Source organism: Sander vitreus, chromosome 16 (genome assembly GCF_031162955.1).
Source record: "Sander vitreus isolate 19-12246 chromosome 16, sanVit1, whole genome shotgun sequence".
NCBI lineage: Eukaryota > Metazoa > Chordata > Actinopteri > Perciformes > Percidae > Sander > Sander vitreus.
Genome location: NC_135870.1, coordinates 22,561,482 through 22,582,525, shown reverse-complemented (window position 1 = coordinate 22,582,525; position 21,044 = coordinate 22,561,482). Strand labels below are relative to the sequence as shown.

The 21,044-nt window shown below is 40.9% G+C and overlaps 1 protein-coding gene across 1 annotated transcript; it reads right to left on the bottom strand.

Annotated features, from left to right (window-relative positions):
- Positions 1 to 294: 294 nt before the first annotated feature.
- adra1ab (adrenoceptor alpha 1Ab) lies at positions 295 to 13,057 on the bottom strand. The gene is given in 3 exon segments (XM_078271601.1): positions 295 to 767; positions 12,144 to 12,924; positions 12,926 to 13,057. Coding segments are annotated over 3 exon segments (1,386 nt in total).
- Positions 13,058 to 21,044: the final 7,987 nt, after the last annotated feature.

The following is a 21,044-nucleotide window of genomic DNA, read 5'->3' as shown; positions in this document are numbered from 1 at the left end:
AGAGCAGCTCAGTATTGGCTGTTGCGTGTAGACACAATATTATTCATTTGCTTTCCCAAATCATGTTTTATTTGACACGCAAGGCATTTACACTGGCATAAAGCCTAAAGGCAACAGAGTTATCTTCTGTCTGCTCTGGAGGCAAGTCTCACTATTGGCTGGCCTGGCACTCTGATGCCTCTGGGGAGCATAAATATTCATGCAAAATTGTACATACTGGAAGTATTTCCTAGAGGCAAAACCAAAGTACAAGATTGGATGCTTCCAAATCCCACCGTTGCATCAACATGCCAGTCAAACGGCCTCTCCTGTTACGCTGAGAGAAAGGCGTAAAACCTTGGTTGACGTGCGACTGGAGGGGTTCTGTGGGACCGGCGTCCGACTTGCTGAGAGACACCACGCCTTCAGTAGACTCTTACTCTGGATTTGTGCACTTTGAGCCTCTGGACCGCAGACAGACGAGGAGGAGGTGGACAGCGCCCTGCAGCAACCCCATGACGAAGCAGTGTTGCTGTGTTGGGCTGCGGGAACAGAGGTGTTAGACTGTGGGACAGGACTGGAGGAGTGGGTGCTGATGTGTCCTTGTGGTTTGGCAGCCAGTGCCCCAGTTCTCAGGCAGCGGCCACGTAGCACGTTGTGGAAGGCTTTCTTGAATTCCTGGCTGAAGCAGGGGTAGATAATGGGGTTAATGCAGCTGTTGAGGTAACCCAGCCAGAAGGTAATCTTAAAGATGGTTTCAGAAGGCTTACAGGACGGGAAGATGGATCCTGGAGAGAACACACACAGACACAACTTAATATAGGAATGGGAAGACACTAATACTGTACACTACAAATATGTCTAAGTCCCAGTCAGAACTAGAAAGTGCTAAGGTAGCTTTATCAAGGTTGAACAATCCTCTGAATTTACAGTGTTTAAATAAATGTATGGTCTCTCAGCCTCAGACAAAACGGCGTCAGAAAAACCTCTCTCATCCTCAGACAAAACGGTGTCAGAAAAACCTCTCTCATCCTCAGACAAAACGGTGTCAGCGTCAGAAAAACCTCTCTCAGCCTCAGACAAAACGGTGTCAGCGTCAGAAAAACCTCTCTCAGCCTTAGACAAAACGGCGTCAGAAAAACCTCTGTCAGCCTCAGAAAAAACCTTTTCAGAAAGAAAGTTGTCAGAGATAACGTTGCCCAGTTGAGGGAGCTGTTGACTAGCTTTCTGAATTAGCTAAAGTAGCTAGCAGCTTTTACAGTGAATACACGGCAGTTCGTGATTTTTTTTTTTTTTTTTTTTTTTTTTTAATCAAGCTTTATTGAAAGGAGTGGATATACAGCAGAAAACAAAAGTCTGTTCATAAATGAGCCAGGGGGTTACTAAAGGAAAGAAATCAAAACAAAAAACTTCATATCAATATTTTGTAAAGCGTACTGAGGTCATATGATCCAACAACTTTTTTGTTTGTACATTCAGATATGGAAAACATGTATTGTTTAATATTGGAAACCAGCTCCAAAAAGCTTGGCTTCTTTTTCAAAAATGTTGACTTATGTAAATAAAATTTGGTTAAAATAACTATTAAATGTATCTCATAATACTCTGAATAAAACTTTCTATCATATTGAGTGAATCCAAACAATAACAACATCAACAACAACAATTTTCCCAAAGTAATGTGAATTGAGGGTAAATATGAACAGCAATAAAATGTGACAATCTGCTCCAAAGTTTCTTGGTATATTGGCAAGACCAAAATAAATAAAAATAAAGAATAAGGCAACTCGTCAACTCTTCTTTCAACAAGACGTTAAGAGTACACCCGCTGCTTTATCGTACTGGTCTTGATATGTTAAGAGATTTGTTGGGAAAAGGTTTGGCTATTGCCACACAGGGTTTTTTTTTAACCAACAAAGTTAAAGAGATCTCTTTCAAAATGCTCCACAGATTTTCCCTAACTAACCATTACCTGCAGGAAATGAAAAGACATTGATATCAGCTGTACTTTTGGTGGAGATCTAAATGAAACACTGGTACATTTATTTTGGTCTTGCCAATATACCAAGAAACTTTGGAGCAGATTGTCACATTTTATTGCTGTTCATATTTACCCTCAATTCACATTATTCAATTCACATGGAAAATGTATTGTTTGGATTCACTCAATATGATAGAAAGTTTTATTCAGAGTATTATGAGATACATTTAATAGTTATTTTAACCAAATTTTATTTACATAAGTCAATGTTTTTGAAAAAGAAGCCAAGCTTTTTGGAGCTGGTTTCCAATATTAAACAATACATGTTTTCCATATCTGAATGTACAAACAAAGTTGTTGGATCATATGATCTCAGTACGCTTTACAAAATATTGATATGAAGTTTTTTTATTTAGATTTCTTTCCTTTTAACCCCCTGGCTCATTTATAAACCGACTGTTTCCTGCTGTATATCCACTCCTTTCAATAAAGCTTGATTTAAAAAAAAAAAAAAAAAATCACAAACAGCCGTGTATTCACTGTAAAAGCTGCTAGCTACTTTAGCTAATTCAGAAAGCTAGTCAGCAGCTCCCTCATCTGGGCAACGTTATCTCTGACAACTTTCTGACAGAGGTTCTTCTGACGCCGTTTTGTCTGAGGCTGACGGAGGTTCTTCTGACAACTTTATTTCTGAGGCTGAGGCCGTTTCGTTTGAGTCTGACACCTGAGTCTGAGATGTGAGGATGTCCTAAAATGAACACCGTATCCCTGTCTGCACACCTGTTCCCACTTCCCTCACCCGCTCACCTGCATCTCATTCCATCATCAGCCTCTCAGCTCATATACCAGCCCATGTCCATTTATTTCCAGCCAGTTCGTCAAAGTTTTGCAATGTTTTTTTTTTTTTCTTCTTTTTTTGCCTTGTGGTTTTTTTTCTTTCGAGCTTCTGAAACCTGAACCTGGGTACAATATACAAAAAAGCGTTGGTGATGGGAGGAAGGTGGGCTTTAAGCGTAGGGAAGAAAGTATAATTACTCGTCTCAGAATTGGCCATACAGGTCTAAATTATTCATTATATAAAATAGGGAAAACATTCTACTGGAAAACACGCATACTGTCACCAGCTAGAAACTGTTGAACACATTCTAATTCATTGCAAGAAATACAGCACCCAGAGAGAGCACCTTTTTCAGACACTTTGTAAGGCAGATCACCACACCTTTTTATTGTCAGGGCTTTTGCGGAAAACAGCCGGCAAGGTATACTATACACTATACTATAAAGAGAACTTGAGGATTTAGGTTTTATTTTGTTTATTTATTTATTTATTTTCTTTTTTCTTTTATTTATTTCCTGCATTTATCTCTCGTTCACACTCCGGTCCAGTTGGTGGCGGTAATGCACCTTTAAGTTGGTTTGGCAACCGCCAATAAACCAAGAAGAAGAACTGTATCTGCCTTCCTGTAAGCCTGCATCTACCTTCACTTTGGCATTGAATCACACTTATCCTGTGTATATCAAAATGGCTCACTTTCCCTTCGCTTAAAGCGCTATTATATCGCTATTTTTTTTGTTTGTACGGCCACAGTAAAGTAGGAATCGTAGTTACCGTTTACTTGCAACACTAGCACAAAGGGGACAAAATAGTACGCCGCTTCACACACAATTGAGTTGAAAAGCGAGTCTGTTGCATTAACTCTGCCTACCCTCTCTGGGGGACTAGCCACCGCTATTTGTTGTGCTATTTGTTTGAGTACTAAAACGAACCCATGACGGTTAAATTGTGGCTCGTTTTTAAAGTTTATTTAACTACTGTTCCTATGGTGGCAAGTTTACATATATTAGTCAACTACAGATTAAAATCATAACTTTGACCATTCAATTTGTTTTTGTTGTCTTTCTTGCATGGCATATGCTTCAGTGATTATTGAGTCTTCAAGCACTTGAAAAAATATGATTTAATTCGTATTATGCAAACTGAGAATGTTCCATTTCCTCACTTGAAGAAAAAAGTGGATCGTCGTTCTAGTGCGATCTGGCAGCACTACACCCCTGGCTATATGCTCAATCACCATCCTGTTACCTCATTCAGCCATAGTGACTTAATGTGCTCATATTATGCGTTTTCCCTTTCCTTTTATCATGTTATATATTTTTTTTATTATATATAGGTTATAAGTATAGGTTTACAAAGTGGAAAAAGCCCAAAGTCCACCCCAAAGGGGCTTACCATCTCCAACAGAAAACATCGTTCACAAACTGCTCCAAACAGCTCTATTGTAGTCCAGCCTTTACTTCCGTGACAAACGTGCGTCACTTTGTAACACGCGTTATAATGCTCGCCTAGCTGCTAGCGTTGCACGGTGTGGGACACGATGTGAGTCCCATACACGATGTGTCGCAAATGTGCAGAAAGGCCGCCATCTTTGACAGCTAACTACGACAACACCACTTGGACGAAGTGCGAAAACTAAATACTTTCACCTAGGAAATGTATGTTTGTTCCTCTGGAGTGTTTTAATCCAAACCCTGATCTTTTTTTATAAACTTATCGTTTCGGTGCCTAACCTTAACAGTTGTGGCCAAATGACGCTGACTTATTCTGGCTTAAACTCAACTGCCACAGCCCCTGAAAGGGCAGTTGTCTGGCGGTGCCTGTACCGGGCTCATAGTCACCTATTGGTGGCTGAACAAAATGACCAACTGCCGCTTATACGACGAAGTTCTGTATATATATATATATATATCTATATCTCTCTTTATCTATCTATATATCGCATTTCCTATTGCGTCGGTCGGTAACTATGGTTTGTCCAAGTGGTGTACAAAGCCAGGTGCACAAAGAAATGGTTTCTTAGTTTCTCGGGAAAAACTTACTGGCTGCACAGAGCCCTGTCCTCAACCCCATCACACACCTTCAGGAAATTGCATAAACCAATGTGCAAAACCAATTTCTACCCAAGCATGGGCTTTACAGTATAGTATATGGTACCATTGATGAGCGGTAGCTATCTCATTTTTTTAAATCAGTATGCATTCTGTGCAGCTGCAGTGAATGGCGAGCGGCCGTCAAGTGCTTCAGCAGAAAAACAGGCTTTCCATCTGAAGTGCTCTGGAAAAATACAAAATTCAGTGGTTTTTCAAACCCTCAGTCTGCGAATCTCAGACTATCATTGTCTCAGAGCTTGAATGAGCACTGCGCTGTGAGCCTTGAAAGTCTGTCTCAATTGAAATGCATAACTATTCTCTGCTGACTGGCTGCCTTGGGAGGCTACAGGGTGACTGAAGATGCCTCCTAGCATTACAGCCCATTAAGCCTCGTGCCTGTTATCTATAATAGCTTTCATAGGAGGGAGCAGTAGTTTGCTTCATTCCATTTCATCTCACAGTAGAAGCCCATTCTGCTCTGATGTGGTGTTTTATTTGGTCTATTTGGCTGTTTGTAATTGAATTTGTTGAAGTTCCTTCTGAGAATCTCGAGCAGTAGAGTTGGGGGACAGCGGGGAAGGAGAAAGGTCCTGCTTGATGTTGTGTTCATAGAACAAAACATATCAAGCAACATTATACATCACATATATATCACAATAGCTACTGTGCTGAACCACAGGTGGGTTGTTACATCTACATAATAAAGGCTTAGTCTGTATTTTTAGCCCTGATAGCAAGCCCTTCTTACTCCCAACTCAGCACCCTATCGTGTCTGTATGAGACACACCGGGCAGAGCAACCGATGACCTAGTATGAAGAGCAACAATGGCAGGGTGTATTAAAAACCGAAACACCGCAAAAGGAGGCAAATTAGGGTGATGGATGGGTCAAACAACAAAGGTCTTTCACCCAGGAGACCGGGGTTTCTGTCCCATTTGTGTCTTGTGTGTCACTTAGATGTACATCTTTCAACCCCATTCACGGTCCAAGTGGTTTTACCAAGCATGTTAAATAATGACGCCAAAAGGTCCTAACCAAGCACGTAAAAAAATTACGCCAAAGGGTCCTGACCAAGCACGTAAAAAAAATTACGCCAAAGGGTCTTAACCAAGCACATTAAAAAATGACGACGCCAAAGGGTCCTTACCAAGCACGTTAAAAAAATGATGCCAAAGGGGCTTTGAGAGTGAGAATGTGTTGCATAGCGGCACGGCTCTGGCAATGTTGGTCTGTTGGCCCCTTTGTCAGTCCACCATTTTGGTCCAGACTGAAATATCTCAACTTTTAAATGGATTGCACTCAAATTTGGTACAGATATAACTATGGTCCCCTGAGGATGAATTCTTTGGTGATCCACTGACCTTTCCTCTAGTGCCATCTTGATGTTGACATTTCTTTTTAGATAGATGGCCATTAAGTCTGGTACAGATATCCATGGTGTCCAGGGCCCAGTTTTTCAAAAGTAATCCAGTGGGATTTCGGATCACGGATTGGATCAAATCTTGGAAATGGGTTTTTCAAAAGCAAAAGAGGGATTCCGAACTAAGATCAGACCATGTATTCCGATCTTACATTTGATCTGAATCAAACCTGCCCTTTGGGTTTTACAAAACTTTGAACTTGGTTTGGGATCTATTTGATCCAAAAAAACAGGATTATCGTGATCCCACCATTAAGGGCCGTTCACATTGTACGCGCAAGCGGCAGCGCTGTGCTATGAAACACATTGTCAATGGCTTGTGCGCAAGAACTGGTCTTCCGCTGAGCAAAGCGCAGCGCAAGCAGCATTTTGCGGCTTGCCGCTCTTGCGCGTGCCACGGTCAAAGTTCAACATATTCACGTGTCTGAAAAAAACAACACAAACACAGAATACATGTGGATCCACAAACGGAACATGGACGAGAGGTTGATTTTGGCCGTCAGCGATCTCCCAGAGCTGTACAGGCTACGACAAGTTCAAGGTCGTACAGAGACCTCGGACGCAAAACTATGCTGTGGAAGCATATTTCACCATAATAGGCATGTCAGCTGTGTAGGTTATTGTAGCCTCTTAATTTAAATCATTCAGGTTTGTTTTAGCTATGTGAAATCAACATGGACATGTCTCCACTGAAATACAATCCTATGTTACATTTTTTCTCAGTTACTTTGGTGCATTTGTCAAATCATAATTTGCATTTGCACAACAGTGAGTGCATTTCTTAAAACAATTGGTGTAAATTGCACCGCATAATGACTGACCTGAAAAATTATGTATCTTGCTGGAAATCTTTTGTTTGTGTCCAAAGCAAGTATTTATACCAATGAATCAAACTGACAAGTCCTTACGCCATTGTTTATACCAAGATAGTGAAACTGCTTTGTGTTGTCCATATTTAACAGTTCACTCTGTAAGTATAGTCTAATGAACAATGCACATTAAAGGGAGCACTATTCCCTATGTGACAAAGTTGCACATTATTGTCATCTCTGATCTGAGAAATGCGCCAAAGCAACTGAGAAGAACTGTAGCCTACTGTTGTGAGCTGCGAAAACCAAATACTAAGTTGATTATACAGCTCCATACAGGCATTTGTAGGGATATATATATATATATATATATATAATATTGTAGTTTCTAGATGATGAATCCAAATGACTTTGATCCCCGGACTGTTCCTGTAGTGCCACCAAGAGTTTGACATTTGTGGTTCTGAGTGAAATGCCATGACAACTACAGTATTAAATGGATTGCCATGAAGTTTGTGAGCATTGTCATTGTGAGCATGTTAGCATGCTAACATCAGCATTCAGCTCAAAGCACTGCTGTGCCCAAGTACAGCCTCTCAGAGCCGCCAAGTGGCTGTAGACTCCTTGTGGTTTTCAACGATACTGTGTACATTTCAGGTATTTTCACACAGTTTGAGTTTCTCTCCTAAAACCCCACAAAATATTCAATTTACAATGATACAGAACCGTAAAAAGCAGAAAATCTTCACATTTTGAGAAACGGATGATTGATTAAAAGGCCTTTTTTTTTTACAGCAGACATTTTGACTTGTCATAGTAGGAAAAGCCCAGGTGTTACTAACAACATTAACGATGGCTCAGTTCTATTCAAGTGTCCCAGTAAGTCACGACAGCCTGAGCCAGCATGAATAACACCAGGACCCCCCTGAAACTGGGGCAGTTAAATGGAATTCACCCATCATTAATGTTATCATTTACACCTGTGATTTTTCTACTGTGACAGGTTGAAATGTCTTGCGTGAAAAAGCCCTTTTGGCTAAATGTTTCAGCCCTAATGAAAAACTTTTAATAGCATCAGGAAATAATAACTTAACCATGAAAGTCTAACTAAAGACAAACTGCAATAACTTATATGTAGTTGTTAATTGTTAAAGACCTGTTAATTGAAAACAAGCTCCCAGTTATTTAACATTTGGATTAAACATTGGGCATTTCATTTGGCTAGTTATGAATGTACACCCTGGCAAAAAAGAGGCAAAGATAACACATAATATACTGTATGTCCAAAGCTGTTTCATCCACGTCTCCTCCATCCTGTATAATAGATTGTTCCTTGCTTCTATAAGATTACAGTTTGTGTAACAAAATACACGTTTCAGAAATAATCTCGCCATTTGTGACCTGCCAGGTCACTGCTGACAGACTATTAACCTTAAATACACACTTATAGACAATAGACACTTATCTCAGTCGAGCCATAAGTTATTTCAGATGCAATTAAGATTTTAGATTAGGCTTCACAATGGTCGGTTTCTGTCCTCTCTTACATCTATGATAACATTGCCGCCTTTGACAGTCTGACAAAATGAAGGTCTAATTTATTGAAGATAGAGTTGAGAATATCTGTCTTAGTTGTTAACTGAAACTCATATCTACAGTGACGTTTGACTACAATAGCAGACAAATCCTTAATTAGTTCATTTCTATTCAGTTTGTCTTCTGCTTAAACTTTAATTACCTTCTTTTTTTTTATATACGTTCCGGAATAAAGGAGGCCTCTACAAGAAATCATTAAAGCTCTCATTATGACATCAATTCATTTCTGAATCATTTTAATCCCTTTCTTAGATTCAGTGAATACATTATTTCCTTAAACTGTACAGCAGATAAATCTTTTAAGGTTTGCTTCAACCTGATCTCACAGAATTCCGTGAAAGGAACACGGCCCCTTAACTCAAAATCTGTGGCAGTTTCACGGAGTCGCCGAAAATTCTGTGATGGGCCCACAGAATAATTCCGTGAAATGAACACGGCCCCTTAAGTTAAGGAAAAGGTTGTGGGTGGGCGGGACAACAACAGGTTGCGTTTAGGAAAAGAAGAACGGGACGGGACGGCCGCGTACAGCGGACGGGTTGGGTTTAGGAAAAGAACAACGGGACGGTTAGGGTTAGGAATTGTGACACGCGGGACACGATGCCCAGTCTCCTGGGTGAAAGTCCTGTTGTTTGACCCATCCACCACCTAAACCAACCTCCCTACGCTGATTTTCGGGCTTTCATACTACTCGCTAGCGTTGTCGCTCTTAATGCTACGTCATCTTCTCATTGACTTTACTTTGTTTTCCGTGGTGGTCACACGTAATTTTCACACATTCCGTGCCACCATCACGTAATGCGCTGTTAACAGTTTGTGATAATTTCACGAAATTCTGTGAGACCAGGCTGGTTTTCTTTGTCATTTTCCCTTAGGCTGTGCTCACCTGTAAGTCAAAGAGCTACTGTAAAGACTTGTTTTTTCTGAAAGATACAACACATCTGTGGAAACCTTTCAAAAACTTAGTAGGCTGTTTAAGGCAAGACACTGCTGGTGAATAGGGTAAATATTTTTTATCTAAAAGATATCACCATGTAATGTCCCCAGTTGATAACTTACATTAAGACACTTCTTTTTTTGTATTGTTTTTATGTTCAAATATGCAACTCAGACATTATGTAATTAAATATGTGCTATTTTCCATACATTTCCAAATCTGAACATTGGATGCTATGCTAATGCTAGTTTTTCACAGAGGGAGTTTTGAGTATCTTTTTTAATCACTGCATAAATCAGAAAATAATGCCATGAAAAAAGTCTATTTTCACCATGTTTGTAGGAATAAAATGTTAAAGGATATATTATATTATAGGATATGTGATAAGAATAAAACTGGAAAATGTGGTGTATGTAAGTGCTATTGAAGTGGAGATTTCTGGCTCAGAGTAAGGGAAAAAAGTAATTTTGAGAAAATGGCCTTTAAAACAGCCCACAATCTCAAAATTGACCAGTGCATGTTTTTGCCTGTCGGGTCTGGCCTTCTAAGTATTACAGCTGCTGCATTGTATAAAGGATTTGAACTCTTCTGCTAAATTGCAACTCACAAGCTGTTTTATCATAGGTACATTTATCTCTACCTGGCCTGAAAAGCACCTTTTTACTGTTCGCTTTCTGATAGTTTCAAATTTGTTGCAACAGTAATTACACCCAACAGTAATGGCATAGTGACGCACCATTCCACATCACTGCAAAAGTTAAAAAAATAGTAATACAAATTATACTTTTAAAATTAATTTAGCTGATGAAAACAAGCAAGTAATATGTGTCACTTACGGCTACCGTCTTTTATTTCGTTTAAGCGGCTGTAATCGATATTTATATAATGACAATGTGAAACACTGACAATGTTATCACTTGAATCCGCAGCTCCCCTCTTATTTACAGAGCTTTATAGTAAGTTTCAGCTCATTGTTTAGCTGTCCAGCCCACAACTTTTCTGTTCTGGTTCACTCTCCCTGCTCTCATACTGTAGTTTTTGATCACAGCAGGAAATTGTTTTCAATGACAAAAAGCTCTAAAAATGTACTGTACACTACTACAAAGTCAAGAGACTAGCAGGTGAACATGGTGGAGCATTTAGAGCTAAAGAGCCAGATTTGTCCCTCAGGAGTTGGTGGAGACCAAAAATAGAGCTAAAATTAGATGAACTCGCAACAACACCACCTGCCGTTTTAAACACAGTTAACATTGTGAAACAGAACTAGTTAAGTTTAGGCAACAAAAATGCTTAGTGTGACGAAGGACGGCCTCTTCAGGCAGGTAAAACTGGCTGCTTGAGAATCAGCCAATCTGGAGCGGCGCTGCGCTCTGCTGTTCGCTGAGGAAGACTGCTTGAGTTTCTGTTTCGGGAGAGTTTGGAAGAGAGAGCTGGCGTCGAAAGACTGAGCAGTTATATAGATGAATAAAGAAGATAGTGTTGCTGTACTTATTTCTGAGTTCCTAGTTTGTGTGCGTGCAACTACCAGTAAGTAATACTGACGTTTTGTTATTCGTTTTTATCTTATAATAATGTTACACTGTGTTTGTTGCGATGCGATGGTGTGTTGGCACGTTGCTGCTCGTTATTGTAATGGCGGAGCCTCACGCTGCACGGGTGTTTGTGACACTGCGTATTGGCGGAGGTGTTGCTTTGCAAGCCTTACGTGTCTCAATTGGAAACCATTGTATGTTCTTGCACAATGTGTAACGTTGTTTATGTTGAAGAGGAGTTCTGCAAGTCCTGATTGTTGTATGTTCAGCTTAATTTAGCATGTGGTGTATTGTTGCAATTAATGTGCAGCAAATTAATCTTTGAAGCGATATAGTGTGCGGAAGCATGTCTAAGTTTGTAGTTGCTTAGTAATGAACATTTGTTATGACACTGCATTTAAGTCATATATAACAAAATTATAGTGTAACTTCTTGATTGGGTTTGTTTTATTATATACCTGCTAGACATCTAATTATTATATATACTGATTTATGCCTGTATCTCTGTTTCAGAACCACACACATACTTGATCATTTAGTCCAATAAACCAGCTAAAAGGAACATCTTGTCTGCATTCTGATCGATGCCCCCTGGCGGCCACAATCTTTTAAAGACCAATCACGATATATATATACAGTCCTTTTCAATCACCAAAGCATTTAGGGTTAGTTAAACATCTGGGATTGGCTTAAAATGAGTCACTTACAACTACTGAAATGAGGTGAATGCATCATGGACATCACTGCATCACAAACTAAGGTCCGTAAAAGTCTGTTAATTAATTTCATAAAGTGACTCTTGAGTTTTTGTTTCACACGGTACACGAACCCCCGGTCCTCTAAGTGAAAGTCCTGTGTTTGTTTGAATTTGGCTCAGACCCATAGCTTTGTGACTTGAATACATAAAAAGGCACAAACTGGGGTTATGTCACGTTAAAAGCAGAAGGGGTTAGGAGGTACTTACCGATTGGTAAAACCAGGAAAAAAGGGAGCCAGCACAGAATGAAGCACCCGACAACAATGCCAAGAGTCTTGGCTGCCTTCTCTTCTCTCGAGAACTTCAGCAGCTTCGGCAGGGAAAAGGTTCTGCGTCTATGTGTCGGGGTCCCGTCGTCGTCCTTCTTCTCCGTCTGAGGAGCACTCCCTCTGTGAATCCTAAGCACCACCCCCTCTGTCTCAACCCCTTCTCCCCTACTGCCCTTCCTGAGGGTTTTCGTCTCTCTCTTCGCCACGGTATACACGCGGCAGTACATGGCCAGGATGATGGCCAGAGGTATGTAGAAAGATCCTAGTGCCGAGAACAAAGCATAGCCGGGCTCCTCCGTGATTCGGCACACCGTCTCGTCTTCTGGGTCGGGCTCCTTCCAGCCAAACAGAGGGCCCACGGATATAGCTGCCGAGAGTCCCCAGAGAGCAGCCACCGCTGTCAGGCCTCGCCGCCCCGTGGCTATGGCAGGGTAGCGTAGAGGGTAGCTGACAGCCAGGTAGCGGTCGATAGAGATCACACACAGGCTGAGGATGGAGGCGGTGCAGCAGAGGACGTCAAGAGCGGCCCAAACGCTGCAGAAGGACCGGCCAAACACCCATCTGCCGAGAGCCTCGGAGGTGGCGGAGAAGGGCAGGACGGCGGCGCTGAGCAGCAGGTCTGCCGCTGCCAGGTTGGCAATGAAGTAATGTGTCACAGAGCGCCAGTGGTGGTGGAACAACACTGACAGGATGACCAGAATGTTACCAAGGACCCCGAAACAGTACAAACACAAGCAGCACCATCCCCAAAACCACCACCTTGGCTACATCCACCCCTGGGTGGGTGGCAGTGCTGCAGTTGGGACAGCGATCCGCTGCAGAGAAAACACTTGCGTTCTCAGCAGGAACCATTGTTATCTGTCGGGTGCATTAAGCTGTGCAAGCAGGTTGATAACACTTTTTCCTCAGTTACTACAGCTTCAACCCTCTGCCTGTTTCTGCTGCTCCTAACGCAGAGGATAAAAGCTCTTCCAGTTTATTTGTAGATGCAGCAAGTCTTGCCAACGCTCCACCGATCATATAGCCTCTGCCAGGGTTCCTTGGCAGAATGCCGTATTTAGAAAGCGAAACACTGCCACAGCTTGTCATATTTAACCCAGACTATCTTAATAGAAATTACAAATATTCATGTTTTTAGGTGGCAGTCACTGGGGGATTTGCAATGTGACGTTCAGCAGAGCCGAAAGGATTCATTGCAGGAAACCTTTAAAAATAAGAAAAGAGAGAAAAGTACATTAAGAACACGTGCATAATCCAGTAAATGCCTGCAACAGGCTCATTACCTCTGAAGTGCTGTTCTTTCTTTGGCAGCGTGGGAACTAATCAAAACTTCACACAAATAGAACGCATTAAAGGTAGATTGCAAATTGCAAAAAAATAAATCACCATACCGCACTTAGTTATGATTAAAGGGTAAAAATATCACTCAATGTTTTTGGAGGATACAGTCCCTCTTTTTGCAAATTTTGTTCCCCTCATTACAGCTGCATAGATAAAATGGGTGTTGTGCTTGAGTGGACTAAGTGGCATTCACATTTCCTTTTTCATCCTAAAAACATTACAGCCTACCTGTCTTTCTGCCTCTGCAATCATACAACTGACAACCATAAAACATCCCATTACGAATATCTGTTTTTTGTTTAACCTTTATTTAACCAGGCATGTCGATTAAAGGGAAATATGATTTTACTGTGAGGAGGTATAATAAAACTCGTGAGCAATAGGGCTGGGAAGTGTTATAATAGAAAAAAGGTACAAGACATAATCAAAAACAACAGGGGTAAAGACATCACAGCTGCAATAATGATCTTGGGGGGCCAAACAATGGCATTAGTATAATTATGAGAAAACCCGCCTGCCATGCAGGGAATACAAAGATAAATGAAAGCAGAGATTCAATAATTTAAGAGCAGACATTCAACCGGAGCCTGTGATGGCTTCCTTGAAGGTCTTGTGTCTACAAGCTGGGCTCTAACTCAAACGGCGGATGACTGGTAAGGAATTGAACCTTGAGGAGGGCACTATATTACCGAGGCAAAGGCGTGGGCCAGCTGATAGTACCACTCTCAGTGTACGTGTGGGAGATCTGGGATGTCACTGAGCGAGATAAACGGCGGTGGAGGAAAAAGGAAGAATGGAAAGGCAGCCGCGATAAAGCCTTTGAGCAGAGCAGGGTCATGCTTGTCTCATCATGGTGCAGGATCAAAGACTTTCGCTTGTCACACATGCCGCCACATGACAAAATCCACCCAAATACTAAACACTCAATGCTGGGATTTCCACATCAGTAGCAAGAGGGGGAATTGAAATGAAATTTCAGCAGGGTGGCTGAAGCTAAACGCGGTGATATTTGGAATTTGTTTTTGGTTGATTTCTCGGTGTGGTGAAGTGCCTGTGCAAAAGAGATTAACCGTATCTAAAAAGTGCATTTCCTCGACCCGTCTGTGTTTGAGGACTATAATATTACTGTGAACAGTGTCAGGAGAGAAATACATTTACAACTGACCTGAGGTAATGATGTAAAAATTACTCAGGGACATGCAAGATGTCATGCAGTGTTCCTAAATTCTGCAGCACTGTGCTGTATGTATTAATGCAGAGTGATCTGTAGGCCTATTTAAAGACAACTACATGTAGGCCTAAGTATTTTGTGTAGTTGAAAACCACAGCACCAAGTCTGGAACAGGTGACACATGGATGTCCTGAAGATTTGATTTGCATGTGCTGAAAACGTAGCTTCATTTTTATTTGATTTTTTTTTTATGGTCTTTAAGCGGGTCAGATTCGAACCCCGGCCGCCGCCAAGGACTCTGCCTACATGGGACGCACGCTCTACTGGGCGAGCTAGGGGGTTGCCCCAAAAACGTAGCTTAATTTTAAAGCACAAAATCTCCTCTACATGTCTTTTCGCTTCATGTTTCATTCATGCATCTATGAGCATGGAAGGGGCAGGATGATGGCAGCATTGTGACAAAATGATGAAGTGGTGTAAGATGTGCTAAATGACCTTATGAATCTGTTTCATTATTGACTGCCTTCCACCCTTGCCAGCCCCATCCTGTGAGTTTTTGGCATATTTTTTTTATTTATAATTTTCTTCATCCAGGATGAAAGGAGGATAATAGTACAAAATGCAAAAGTTGTTGAGCTGCTTGTGTTTTCAATAAAGCACAGGAGCAGTCCGAAACAGACACATGTTCCTACATCTGGAGGAACTGTAATGCCTGTGCATTTCTCCAGATATGAAACTGAAGCAAAAAGATAAAAAAAAAACAAAAAACAAAGTCCTCTAATACGTGTTAGGTGAGTAAACTGTAGGGGTGTTGAAATTAATCATTACATCGCGATGTGGACCTAGATGATTCTGCATCGATGCAGTGACAGACCATAATGGATTATTGCCTAATGATGTTTCTTGTTGATTTTCCGGTCGATGCTTTTTTTGTCTTTGCCTTTTGTCTGCTGTTTTCAGACTCCGCTACATTTAGGAAGTGTCTTTTTTAAGAGCAGATTCAATAAAAAGGGGAGTTCATGTATATCTGACTGCTTGAATTTGTCGATGAAAACCATGTGTAGCAATATATAATAATATTGAGGAGGTGACGCATCGTGATGCTTAGGGATATTGAATCATTGACAGGATAAATGTAATTGAATCATGAGACCAGTGAAGATTCACACCCTGACCTACAAATGTAGAGTAGTCTGTACAGGAGTTAACTAAAATATCACAAATCCTTTTACATGTGTCCTAAAGGAAACAGGGCATCAAGATGTCATAATTGATTGTCAATTATCAAGCAAAATTACCAAATATTTTCTCATTTCATCTCCTCAAATGTTACAATTTGCTGCTTTTCTCTATTATTTCTCTATTTTTCATTGTAACTTGAATATCTTGGATATTTGGATTGTTGTTCAGAAAAAAAGCCATTTAAAAACTAGTGATGGGCTTATAGTAAAACCATTGCTAGTTGCATCCCTACGTGCATTTTCCTTCGGCTGACCAATGGCTCATCCCAACAGTGAGACTGCATACATCTCTCATTCCCTGCAGATACTATATTTGATTAAACGCTACCAGCGAGCATCATTACACTTCAATTTACATCTGCACTTCAAATGTGCACTGCTCATTTTATTGCATTAAGTGGAACTTATGGAAAGATGGCGCTTTGCCCTTGAAGAGACATTCCCGTTAGCCTGCTCAGTCTTAGTGGCCATTACACAACTGAAGCAAGGCAGCCAATTAAATCTCCTATTGAATAATAATTAGGCTTTTGTTTTAGGAGACAGAATATCAGGGAGCATATTAAATGGCTTAATGTAGCCTGACCATGGGCATATTCAATCAGAACAGTTCATAACATATAGGACAGCATTACTATCACCAAGGGTAATGTCTGTGTACAATATTAGCATTAGCCTTTCTGATCATATTTTGTCTACGCAGCAGATCAGGAGTTTGTGTTCTTTTGACAGTATGTCCGTTTGTGTTTGCTATCACTGCGAACAGCGTTACATATAGAAACGTCTCTGCTTTGTGTTGCACGGATCTCTATACATTAATTATATGTAGGGACACTCATCATCAAGGTTGTAGAAGAAAAGATGAAAGCTTCAGCAGCACTTTATCTGACCTGCTCTTCTGTAACACACCTGGTTTATCACTGTCTCTTGTGCACAAGGGCTGGAACAGTTATTTTCATTAGAGATGTTTCGATAGGGTGCCTGGGTAGCTCACCTGGTAGATATACAGAGGCTCAGTCATCGTTGCTGCGGCCGTGGGTTTCGAGTCCCGCTGCCCTTTGCTGCATGTCATTCCCCCTCTCATATCTAAACTGTCCTGTCATAATAAAGGCCTAAAATGCCCAAAAAATAATCTTAACAAAAAGAAGAGAATACCTGAACTTAAGTACTGATCCGATACCAGTGCGTTAAATATACAGCATATACTTTATATATTATTATGTTTTAACAGCAGCTACTGCTACTACTACACTACTAACTCTGTATGGATGTGTTATGATTGCTTTCATTGATGTATGGTCTGGCTCAGGTTAAACCCTTTGTAAAACATGAACAAAAAGAGATTGAATGCCATAGAACTTTCTTTTATTATCTAGTTTGACAGTCCTAACGAAAAAAAGAACATGAATAAACTACTTTAAAGGTAGATTGTTTTTTTTCTGGGCTAAATTATGTGGTATTGGATTGGTTCATAGACTTGCGTACTCGCCGATACCGAGATCTGCATTTTAGGCAGTATCGGCAGTGTTACCTGTAATGGGTTGATATGTAATTCACAAGTTCCTAGAGCCCATGTAGACACCTTCATATTGCTTATTTTGTCCAAAAAAACTGTTAAAACCCACCCCCTCCCAAAGGTTAATTTACAATGACGTAAAACAGAAAAAAAAGCAACAAGTCTTCACATTTGAGAAGCTGGAACCAGAGATGGTTGTCAAAATAGCTGTAATCACTTTTCATATTAAAAAATATAATAAAATAAGATATATCAAAATATTTCTCCGCAACTCGAGCAAGAAGACTAATTCCTGGATTTTAAATGCTGACTACAATTCATTTCCCTTAGGCGACATTAAACAAATGCAATCCAGCATCCTTTTTCAAGAACGCACATGAATCTCCTCCACATGGTGATCTATTCTGCTGACACTGCAGCCAAACACTGTAATACAACAGTTTGTGTTGGAGCAGTGCATTACCATGATGAATTATAGTACATTTGAACCCCATTTCTAAAAAGCTGTAGTCTCTGGCGGAAAGGGGAGGGTTATAATTCAAAACCTGCATGAAAATCTATATTTATGTTTTATCAACCTTGAACACGAGCCGCACACTGCCCTGCAGAAAGGACAGTTACGTGTTTAGTCTTGTGCTTTCATCCATATGAGTGTTTATTCCCAGATGGCAGACCTATCCCAGAGGATGACCACGTGTAATTTTGCAAAGCTTCGAAACCATGAGCATTTGCAGCTATAATCACTCCATCATTTTCTTTATATTCATAAAATACCCCTCTATTCCTCATCTGTTTTTAGATTAAGATGGCCAACCTGTTGAAGGGAAATGTTCTGAAAATAAATCTAAATGAGGCCGCAAAGGGAAACAGCCTATAGTTTTGTTAATTATAAATACAATATAGGATTATGGCTTATACAAATAGCATGTTGCTTTCACTTTTAACACGTTTTAAATACTTTTGAAACGGGCAAAGAAATAAACAATTACTGAACATAGGTTGCATGAATTAGCATAGCCAACTGATGGTGATAATAAAGCAATTTTCACAATGTGCTCATCACTGGCCTATTAAAGAAAAACAATCACCACATCGTCTGCCATAACAATCAATTATGGAAATGAAAAGCCACTCAGCCAGTGAAGTAGCCTGTCTGTAGGATGAAGGAAGGAGAAAATAAAGTCCTTACCTTCTTCAGAGCGCACACACATCTCACTGCGCAGTGGGGGGGGGGAACAGTTCAGCTTATTTTTTGTGAAAGCAGTCATTCTGTCGGCCACAGAAGACAGCAAGGAGAGCAGAGCAGCTGACGTCCCTGCTGCCTGACTGCCATCCTCCTGCCTCCTCTGGTGGGAGAGAAAGTCACAGAGGACCCCCCCACACACACACACACACACACACACACACACAGCTGATCCTCCCAGGCCCCACCCCCTGCCCGAGCGGCTCCTACCTTTTTTTTATTAGAGGGTGCCCACGCTCCCTGCGCGGTAAGAGACAAAGCTATTATCACGCTCTTACTGTACATTAATAATCATTGATAGTTAAAGCAAACATTTTTTTACTCAAAACTGCCTCTGTGGTAGTTCCTGCTTCAGTAGGTGTAGCGAGTAGGCGCATAAGTGAGGTTGACTCTGAAGTCGGGTGTCTCACAGTCGGCGTTCCACTTCATCCCAAAGGTGTTGGTTGGGGTTAAGGTTAGGGCTCTGCACAGGCCAGCCAAATTCTTACACAACAAACACGGAAAAGCATTTCTTTATGAACCTCGCTTTGTGTACGGACACATTAGCTGTGTTCCAAACCAGTCCCTCATTCACCCACTCACTATTCCCTATAATGTTTATTAAATAGTGAACTATGTAGGAAATGACCAAACAAGTCCTTCTGCTTCTTCTCTTCGCTGGGAAAACACGACTGCGTTGCTTTGTGGTATACGGGAGTAAAATATAGGGTACATCGTATATATGCACTCAAAATAGCTGTGCACTGGGGTATTTTATAGTGGACTATACAACTACTATTAAATTAACCACTGAGAATTCGAAGACCACTACAAAATGGTGAACACACTATATAATGCATTATTCCCGTGATAGGGATATTGTGATGTTGATAGGAAAGGGCCAAACTGTTGCCCCAAAGTTGGAAGCACACTGTTTGCAGGACTCTTTTCGGACGCAGACTCTAAACGGGGTTGGGATGCTTCCAGGACATCATACCTCAAGGATGACAAATTGGCTATTTCTTTTATCGGTTTATTGTTTCAGGTTGAGTTATTTATGGCTCCGTGACCTGACCACAGGTGTCTCAGATGCCGCCGAGGGCCCTGGCAGCCGTGTTCACTTTGAGTTTCTTTTTTCACTTCTGTCTCGAATGTCAGGGCGATGCATTCATCTTCAAATGACAGAGTTGTCTCATAAGTCCGCTGCCCCCCCTCCCCCCCCCGGGTGTATATTGATCTAGTCGGTGTATGGATCTTTTCTAGTCTTTGGGTTTATAGCGCATCTTTCAGTGTTCATTTGGGGCTGTCCTTATGTTGTCCTTAGACTGGTCTCCATCTTGATACCCCCGTCTGAGTATACAGTAAAAAGGTGTTTTATTGTTTAGAGTCTGTGGAATTTACATTGATTATACAAAGTCGAAATAGTTAAAGCCTAAAAACTGATGGACTCTCTTTGATTTGTTCTTTCACCTCTGATCAAATGAGAGAACAGAGGTAGGTTTGCCAGGTGTAGCACTCAATGTTGAGCTCATCAACATATGGATGATAATGCTGAGTGTTGCCTTTCAGTCAGGAGACTTTGAGAACAGTGAACATTCACTGCCTATTTAGAATCATCTCATGGATACTGCACAGGTCCCATCGCCCCAGAGCGCGTGAGGAAAATAGATGTAGATGTACATTTGGTGATGCACCTGGTGTTTTAAAATACTTTGCATGAGCACACAGCTGGCTAATGGTTCTGTGACTTCAACCTGACTGCATTAAGAGTAAGAGCATACACGGTCTACCACTTTGGTCCCAGACTGAAATATATTGTGGATGAATTGCCATACAACTTTGTACAGACATTCATGGTCCCCAGAGGATGAATCCTAAAAGCTTTGGTGATCTCCCTGAGTTTTCACCTAGCGCCACAAGCAGGTCAAAGTTTTCAATTATCCATTTAAATGTCTCAACATCTACGGATTGGCATACAATTTTGACATTCATGGTTCAGACGGTGTATCCTCATGACCTCTGTGATTCCAGGAGTTTTCCTGTAGTGGCACTGTGAAGTTGACAATTTATTGAATGAAATTTCTAGCTATCGGATAGATTGCTATTAAGTTTTGTACAGACATTTGTGTTCCCCATGTAATAACTTTGGCTATTTAGCCTCAGCTGTACTTTGTGTGCTTTTAGTGCCGATTAGCAAATGTCAGCATGCTTAGCTAAGGAAATGACCACGGTAAATATTACCTGCTAAACATTACCACGTCAATTGTCATTGTGAGCATGTTAGCATGCAGAGGTTAGCATTTAGCTCAAAGTACCACTATACCACAATTATACCACCTATAAGTACAACA